Below are 9,712 nucleotides of genomic sequence, written 5' to 3'. Positions count from 1 at the left end.
AGTTAATGCATAACCACTTCATATAGGATCTCAAGGCTTTTCTTTTTCTTTTTCTTGAATGATCATAGTCATTCCCTATTCCTTCCTAAAAGGAGCTTGTTGCGAGTAAATCCACTTTTTTTGGTGCTTCCAATTTAAGTTTGCATGTCAAATTCAAGGCTAATTGCACATCACATTTATATCCATGGTTCGATCTTTTGAATGCTACCACAACTATATCAGTGTAGTGTAGTGGTTTTTTGTTCGATAGATATTGCTTAGGCTCAGTCGCATAATTTTAATGTTCTACAACTTGATGGTAGGTAATCATTGAGAAATATTGTCAGCTATGGTAGAGTCAAAGCCAGGGATGAGAAAACCTGTATTCACTAAAGTTGACCAGCTGCGACCAGGCACTAGTGGTCATACTTTGACTGTGAAGGTTGTCACTGCGAAGATGGTTTTACAAAAGGGCTGGTCGGATGGTTCTCAGGTTCGTCAAATGCGTATTGCAAAGTGCTTGGTTGGTGATGAAACTGGTGTTATTGTTTTTACAACCAGGAATGATCAAGGTATGCTTCTTTTCAGCTTTATGCTCGAAATATTGCTAATATATGAAATTTATGGTAGAGAGATGTGTTGGTTCTCGAGCTGGACATTTTAAACAGAAATCATCTACGTAATAATTTGTTTTTGAAACTCTCAAAACCTAACATTTGGGGTTTTCACAGTCTGGCACTCTGCTGGGATCAGGGGTAGTGTCAGACAACAATTCCTCCAATTTAACCCCAATACTATGTTCTGATACTTACAATTAATTACATGGGTGCTTCTTCTCTTTTCTTACCATAAAGAGTTATTAATACATGCCTGCTTAATTAACACCGAAATTCACATTAATTGATGTTGTGCATGTTTATATTAATGTATCTATCATCCATGAGATCCTTTCAATTCTACTTATATTTAGTGTTTATTGAATTATTAAATCCATTCATATAAGCATCAATTATAAGGAAGTCCTCTTTTCATGGATTCTTCAAGCATCTCCATTCTGCTTGGGAATTGGCATACTTTCACAGGAGAGTTTCTATTCAACATACATATTTTTGGGGTTAATAATGTTCAGCTAAAACTATTTCCTATTTAGATTTGGTTATTCCCTTGAAAGTCTGTTCAGTTCTGATTGAAATTCACTGGTATTTTCTTGTTGTTCCTGTTGTTCATTTATGTGCCTATTATCCCTCCAAAAACCGGTGAAGATTTTTGGGCAGTTATGGCCTTGTTAGTTTCAGATTTTGGGTTTCTGTTGCTTTACATATTGAGTTCGTGGTTTCAGATTTATGATATAATAGTAGAAATCTGGTTGGCTCGTAACAGTGATATCATAGCCTCAATTGATAGGAGTTTTATGTCAGATACCCAGTTACATTTCAGACTACAAATTCAGATTACAGTTGATTCATAACATAATGCAACAAAACTTCTGACATTTCTCCAGGGGAGGGCCTCACAAATCTTGGCCTAATGCAGATGTTCATAGTTATTTTACCTTTTTTGTGTCACAGTAAGTGTTCCAGATTCTCCTCGAGGTTCATTAGCCAATTTGGGAACTATAATGATCTTAATGCAACATTGGCTCTCTCACCACAATGACTGTAGCAAATTATCATTATGACGGTATTGGAAAATAGTCATAGGTTTTACTTATTGGTTTCTACCAGTGTTAGAGATAAGTGAGATCTGGAGGTGTGTTCCATACCTTGTCTACATGCAATGACAATGATCATGGCTTGTGTTGTAACATTATTATTGCCTCTTGCTCCTCCTAACATGGACCAAATTCTAGAGCTAGCTGTTGTAAGTATTGAAGTCATCTTTTGTCTTGTGGTCTTCTCTTCCATTGGTTACAGAAGATAAGCAGATTGTCCAGTTTCTCTTATAATTCTGTTACGTTATCTCTGTGTCCTTAACAACACATATCCAATCCAATGTTCTTCATGCTATCATTCACACCTCCATTAGGAAAAGTCTTATCATTAGTTATCCTATGTTGTTACATTCGGCACCTACGATACCTTTCACCCGTGGACCATAATTTTGGAAAGGGAGTGATGGGTTTTTCCACACACAGGGATGGGTTAATCATTTAATTAGTCAAATGATGACAGTAGGCCGCATTTGATAGATCAAATGGATTGTCATTTCAGGACTCTGATCCAGCTGAAATACATTTGGAAGTCTTCAGTTTCACGATCTCAATATTGTTATTTATTGTTGTTTAATTTCAGTGTATAACATATTGCCATGTGTTTTTGTCTCTTAGATTATTAGCAATTTGAAAGGATACAAGAGTTTAGATGTTCGTTTGAGGAAGGTATGAAAAATTGAAATAAATTTATACACATGTAGTTTGCTATGATCATTCTAACATTATAACTTTTTTGTTACCTTTAGTGGACTTGATGAAGGCTGGCTCAGCTGTAATTCTACGCAATGCAAAAATTGATATGTTCAGGGGCTCAATGAGGCTGGCAGTTGACAAGTGGGGAAGAGTTGAAGTTACTGAAGATGCTGACTTCAAAGTTAAAGAAGAGAATAATCTGTTGCTAGTAGAGTATGAATTGGTTAATGTTGTGGAAAAATGATAGGTGCAGCCCATAACAAACAAATAGAGAATTGCTCTCTTGCATGTGGAAAGATTTTGGAATATAAATTGGGTAACAGATGTCTTTACCATAATGGTTCAAACATTTTAGTCTATTCTGGCCAGTTGCTTGAAAAATGTCTCTTCAAAACAATATTGGTTGTTTTTTGGGAAGAACCTTCAAAGTGCTATATTGGAGTTCAGTGGTTTTACAAGCACAATGATATTTACTATTCAGCAAGGAATATCGTCAGATATAAATCAGTACCTGCTCAATATGATGTGATTTTGATTTGCAAGGATGTAAATCTAATATCATTTTTGCGCAGTTGTTAGTGCTCTATTCTATTTGTTACTTGTGATCATGACGTTTGTAACGAGGGAGGACTCAATTCTGGTTTTCTAGCCTAGTTAACGATATTTAGTATGGGCTTATACCTCGCACGCGCAAGAAGCCTGACCTAGCAGCCATCGCTGCCTCCTGCAGCACCTCCACTTGACAGCCTCTTGCTGCTGAGCTCCCCAGAGCTCGGTCTCGGCCTCTGAACTGATGCGTACCCTCTTCCTGCGCAGCTTTCCGTTCTCTTTTCTTTCCTTGGCAGCCTCCTGCTGCTGAGTTCTTCCACACCATGCCCCTTTTAGCAGGGGGGTATTCTTCCTCCCATCAAGGGATTGATGATCAAGAAACAACATTTACATCTTTAAGAGCAAAAAATAGAGCTCCAAAAGCCAGGCCAACCACTAGTAAATTTGTGAAGAAGTTAGTAGACGTACCAGAGATCTCATTACCTCCAACACTCCCCAGAAAAGCTGCTATCTCTTTAGATGAACATGGTTTGGTGGGACAATTTACAGGGTTGTGGCCTTTTCCCAGAGCAATCCAAAAATGGGTAGAGAGAAACTAGAGTGCAAATATACAAGGAAAAATAGCCATACGTTTATGTGGAAGGGGATATTTTACATTCTTATTTGAAACTAAGGAAGATAGGAACTTAATATTCAGAAATGGACCCTATTTTATGGACTCAAGAGGTTTATATCTGAATAGATGGTCACTAGATTTTGATCCAGAGATGGATATCCCAAGCATTGTTCCGGTTTGGGTTAGGTTTCCTCATCTTCCCCTTCACTGTTGGGTGATGAGTCGGTGAAAGCAATCGGAAATGCGATAGGAAAGTACATAGGCAGATATGAACCAAAAGACAATATGCATGCTTGTGCTAGAATCTGCGTGGAAGTAGATCTGGGAAAATGGATACCGGAGGCTATAAAAATCAAGGTGGACCAATGGACACACATCCAATAGCTGGACTACAAACAAATCCCATTCAAATGCAAGGTATGCCATGAATACGGTCATTTTGCAAATAGATGTAGTAAACTAAAAGAAGTGGAGAATTTTGAGAATGTTGAAGCTCAAGAAGATACTTGGGAACAAGTAAAAAGAAAGAAACCCCATAATAAACAAGCTGCATCGAACTCCTTCTAGCCCCATGAAACCAATGCAACAACCTCTATTCCCCCAATAAATACGACCCCTCCATCAATCCCTTCCTCAAACCCATTCGAGCTTCTAGGAGGAGACTTTCCATCCCCTCGTTCTCCTTCCCAAGCTAATGCACTAGCCATTATATCATCCCCCACATAGAGCCCATCCTCCCCTCCACCCACAGTCGACCGAATACAAACAAGAAACAAAGCAAAAGAAAACAACCAAGCATGGGATCAGCCTAAAAATGTAAGTAGGAAATCCAACAAAGAAATAAGGGATGAGGCAGCAACAAAGGAAATGGCCATAGGCACTCAACAGCCAATGGACTTCTTTCTTGGCAAACAGAAGGGGAGTGGAGAAAAAAATCAGCAAAAGGAAAAGGGAGGGACTCACCACAAATTCAGTAAATAATGATTACGCTCTCTTGGAATAGCAGGGGTCTGGGATCCACTTTTAAAATCAATGCAGTTCGGGGCATAATAAAACAGGAACAACCAGATTTTCTTATGATCCAAGAGACCAAAGTCAGCAATCAAGAAGTTCAAAAAATGATCAAAACACTTTTTTTTTTTGAAGGAACAACCATAAACCCTAATGGAGCCTCATGCGGTACATGTACATTGTGGAACAAATGGAAATGGGAACTTGCCAACCAAAAACTCAATAATTATTGGGTAAGAACAAATTTAAAAAATAAGAGTACAAACGAAGAGTTTAGCTTCATAAATATATACTCTCCAAACCACTATAGAGATAAAGCTCAATGCTGGAAATTAGTGAAAGAAGAAGTTCAAGAAGGGCAAAGAGGTAAATTAATTATAGGAGGGGACCTAAATTTGATTAAAATTATAGATGAGAAGCTGGGAGGCAACTATTTCAGTGATCCCTTAAGAGCAGCGCTGGATGAACTCATAGAAGAGCACAATTTACTTGATATACCTCCAAGTAATGAAAAATTTACTTGGATCAATAAAAGAACAGGTGCACACAACGTAAAGGAAATATTAGATAGAATCCTGATTCAAGAAAATATAGCATCAGCCTTTTCCACAGTGAAAAGCAAAATTGTGCACGCTTCAGCTTCTGACCATAAGCTTGTTGTGTTTATCTTGGATAGGCTGGAGAATTAAGGGCCAATTCCTTTCAAATACAACAAAATGTGGGATAGCAAGGAAGATTTCGAGAAGCTAATAATGGAAAGTTGGAAAAACACTGTAATAGGCTCTCCCCATTATGTATGGGAAACTAAGCTGAAAAGTTTAAGATTTCAACTAAAAGCATGGGCAAGAGAAAATGCTCTCAAGGAAAAAAATAAAAAAATAGAACTACAAGAGAAACTTGAAAAAATGAGCAAGGTAAAAGAAAATAAGCAAGATAGCGAGCAAGAGCATGCACATGAAAAAGAAATATTCTTGGATCTATACAAGCAAAACAGGCAAGAGGAGGAGGAAAGTAGGAAAAAGTCAGGTGTTTATGGCTAAAAGCGGGGGATAAAAACACCACTTTTTTCACAACAATTTAAAAATAAGAAGAGCAGGCAATCAAATCGAAAAAATACAAGTGGAAGGGCAGGAAATAAGGGGAATGGAAAAAATTAAAAAAGCAACACATAACTACTATAAATTCCTCCTCTCCGTAGGGGATCAGCAAGTGGACAATGCAGATTTTCTTCGGCAAATCAGTAGTAAAAGCAGCGAATAGCAAAACAGAGATCTAGAGAAAGAGGTCACAGAGGAGAAAATAAAAGAAGCAATATGGAGCATGCACTCGGAAAAAGCACTAGGGCTGGACGGTTTCACAATTGCCTTCTACAAGAATCATTGGGGAACAATAAAAAAAGATTTAGTGAGAATGATCAAAAATGTTTTCAAGAAAAATAAAGTGGGAGAAAATACAAAGCTTCACACTTGGCTCTCATTCCTAAAGAATCAAATCCTATCTCTTTTGATAGATTCAGGCCAATCTCTCTATGCAACTCTTCTTACAAAATTATCACGAAAATCTTGGCTAATAGACTGAAAAGAATTCTGCCTTGCATCATCTCAGAAAACCAAGGTGGCTTTGTTCCAAAAAGACAGATTACAGACAATGTAATTATAGTGCAGGAGGCCATTCACAGTAGTATACAAAGAAAGGAAAAGGGCATGGTCATAAAGCTGGATATGGCCAATGCTTTCGACAGAGTAAATCATAATTTTCTTATGGTTGTCCTTCAAAAGTTCGGCATTTCTTCCAAGTTCATAGATATTGTTATGGCATGCATCTCCACTCCCTGGATAGCACCATTGATCAATGGGAGGCCAAGTAGTTATTTCCGAAGCACAAGAGGTCTGAGGCAAAGATGTCCGCTTTTCCCTTTCCTCTACATCATAATGGTTGAAACATTGAGTATTCAGCTAGAAAATCAAAGAGAAAAAAGGAAAATTACAGGTATTAGAATCGCTAGAGGGGTCAAAGAAATAAACCACTCGCTCTTTGCTGATGACACTCTTCTTATTGGGGGAACCTCTAGCATATTAGCTAGGCGGTTTAAAAAATTTCTAGACGATTTCCTTGATGCTTCAGGAGGCTTCTTAAACAATAAGAAATGCAGAATCTATACCTGGAATGTGCCAATTAACATAATGAAGAGGATCTCACAAATAATGGAAATCCTGGTTCAATTAAAATGGAGTCATTTTACATATCTCGGATTACCATTGGCAAAAGAAGTGGTCAAGGCAGAATTTTGGAACAAACAAATAGAAAAAATGAGGGGGAAAATCCAAAGTTGGGGAATGACGTGGCTAAATCTAGCAGGCAGGTCAATATTAATCAAAGCACTCCTCTCAGCCTTGCCATTATATCAGTATGCCATAATTATGGCACCGGCAAGTGCACACAAACAAATGGAATTAACTACTAGAGGATTCCTATGGGAAGGCGGAAAACAAGAATCCAAAAAATTAAGTCTTGTTCGATGGGATCAATTGACTCTCCCATTTGAAAAATGAGGTATCTCAATCAGGATACCAGGTTTGACAAACAATGCACTTGGGATCAAGTTAGCTTGGAGAATGCTAAATGGGTAAGGATCAATGGTGGGGCGAAGCACTATCAAGGAAATACCTCAACTCTCATCAGTCAAAGATGCTCACCGAAATAATTCCAGACCGTCCTTGTACTCAAGTTTGGAAACTTATCAAAAAAATTATTCCACAAATTAGAGATTAAATTTCCAAGAACCCGAGGAATGGGAAATCTATCTCTGTTTGGGATGACAGAATCATGGGAGCAGCCCCTTTGAACCATCAACAAAACTTAAGAGGACTGAAAGAATGGATGGAGGAGAAAGGTACAACTTCGTTATATTCCATATCTGATTGGGAACAAAACAGCTGGACAACTTGGAGAGTGCAGTCACTCCTAGATAGACTGAAAAACCAGTGGGAAGAATTGAAGCTCCTATTAGTAGGAGCAGCCCCCATAAACAAAGAGAGCCAAGATAATTATATATGGTTACCAAATGGTGGAAAATTTACAGTAAAATCAGGCTACAACTTCCTACAAAACTACAACAATTATGAAAATTGGAACCTATGGACAGCAGCATGGAAGAACGAATGCCTACCCAAAATAAAATTTTTTGCATGGACTCTACTAAAAGGAAAGATACTTATGGCGGAAAATTTAAGGAAAAATGTTTCTAAGGCCCCTCCATATGCGTCATGTGCCAAAGAGAAGAAGAAAGTATTCAACACTTATTCTTGAATTGCATTATTGCAAGACAATGCTAGAAGCAAATTATCAGTTCTCTAGAATTGAACATTAACACAATAGAGCAGCTGACAACTCTAAACAAAAATTGGGAGCAAAGCTACCCATATGCAAAGAAAAAAAAATAGTCATAAGTCTAATCTAGAAGTGCCTACCCTCCACTCTTTACTGGCATCTATGGCTAGCTAGGAATAAGTGTATCTTTAAAGGCCAAAAGCCAAATACAAGGACCATTCTAGCTAAGACATGGGGACAAGTTTCGGAAATGATAAGTGCAAATGGAGCATCAAGTATAGATCAAAATAGTTTGCAGCAAGAAGAAAAGGATTGGTACAACAAAGTCCTCATTGATGGCTCAGCGGGGAGCCAACCTCCAAAGAAGGCAGGGGGCAAAAGCAGAGATTGAAAGTTTCGTGGGAACGACATGGAAATGGAGGAATGGATTAAAAATCAAAGAAAACACATTCTTTTCTTTGATGGAGCTTCAAAGAACAATCCAGGAAGAGCAGGGACAGGCGAATTAATCCTGGATCCTAATGGCGAGACAATAGAAACATATGAATGGAGGTTAGGAACAATGACAAACAACAGGGCAGAGGTAGACAATTTATTAATGGGTACCAATATCCTAAAAAAAATCAAATAAAAGACCCTATAATAATTGGTGACTCAGCAATTATAATAGCAGCAATGGAAGCAGGGAGAGACTTCAAAAACGTAGCATTAAATAAAATTAGATAGTGAATTTTGGACAACATAAAGAAATTGGGGAATGTTGTTTTTAAACATGTCCTCAAAACCCAAAATAGGGAGGCTGACTCACTGGCCAACAAGGCAGTGGATCAGAGAGCTGGAATGGTGAAAGAACACCAAAATATTTATGAACAAGCTATCCCATAATCCGTCCCCTCTGGAGGAATGGTCTAAGGCTCAAAGTATAGTTTATCACATCAAATCAACAGAAGCAAGGAATCAAATTACGAACAAGTAGCAGGAGATACACCTGCACATAACAGGCAGAAAAATAATAGTCAATCCTTCTCGTGCAGTGAAGAAAATCCTCATAATGAAGAAAAGGACGCATCGTGAATGGCACCAGAGCAGAAATCGTCCCCATGAATAGAACACAGCAGCTAAAGGTCATATCAGTCAAGGCAGTGATTGCACTGATCTGAAGAGTAAATCAGGCAAGCACGGAAGTCTGGGGGATTTTATCGTGAAGGCCGAGAAGAGTCATGAGTCCAACATTCTTAGACAAGTCTATAAAAGAATCACAAGCATAGGAACATCCATTATCAGAGAAAGCACTGGGAAATAGGTGTTACAGAGCAACAAATAGTAAGCAAAAAATAGTGCTTGGAATCGAAGGATCAGGTGGGAGGCATGCTAAGAGTGGTCAGCAAACTAAGGATCAACCTCAAAACGCAGGAGCTAAGCAGAGGTAAGTGATTTGATGAAATTATCAGAGGAAATAATCTCTGCAAGAATTGTCTTGTTAAGCAAGCTGTTACTAACAACATGTCTGTCATTGTGTTAAGAGTCTATAGGCCCCTGTTAACAGAGGCTATGGTTTCCACCTTTTCGCACTCTACTCCTCTTAGAACTCTTTCTTTTCAGTCCCCTGATATTCACCATCCCGATCAGAGTCGGTCCCATCCGATCAGAACACCTGGCCATTGTCTCCTCACTTAGTGTGACCTTTCTGTTCCAGCACCAGCTTCTCCCACCCTTCATAGTTGTGCTCCTGATCTTTTGCAAAAAAACAGAGAAGCCACTGAGTTTTACTTCTTGTCGATACTTTCAGACTCCATCAGCCCCCTTAGCATCTCATCCATTTG

General features: G+C 38.5%; 1 protein-coding gene across 1 annotated transcript; it reads left to right on the top strand.

Moving 5' to 3' along the window:
* Nucleotides 1-297: 297 nt before the first annotated feature.
* On the top strand, nucleotides 298-2,790 carry LOC149221883 (uncharacterized protein At4g28440-like). The gene is made up of 2 exons (XM_089383053.1): nucleotides 298-551; nucleotides 2,437-2,790. Exons 1-2 carry the CDS (start codon nucleotides 329-331, stop codon nucleotides 2,625-2,627), a joined length of 414 nt encoding a protein of 137 aa, XP_089239179.1. The 5' UTR covers nucleotides 298-328; the 3' UTR covers nucleotides 2,628-2,790.
* Nucleotides 2,791-9,712: the final 6,922 nt, after the last annotated feature.

This window comes from Pinus tabuliformis, chromosome Q, assembly GCF_031772625.1.
Source record: "Pinus tabuliformis cultivar Carrire ecotype Pingquan chromosome Q, CPIR1, whole genome shotgun sequence".
NCBI lineage: Eukaryota > Viridiplantae > Streptophyta > Pinopsida > Pinales > Pinaceae > Pinus > Pinus tabuliformis.
This window is presented reverse-complemented; position numbering and strand designations above follow the sequence as displayed.

Excerpts from the sequence above, each read along its gene's own strand:
- LOC149221883 (XM_089383053.1), top strand. The coding sequence starts at position 329 with ATGGTAGAGTCAAAGCCAGGGATGAGAAAACCTGTATTCACTAAAGTT. Across the intron at positions 552-2,436 it reads TACAACCAGGAATGATCAAG|TGGACTTGATGAAGGCTGGC; the intron begins GTATGCTTCTTT and ends TGTTACCTTTAG.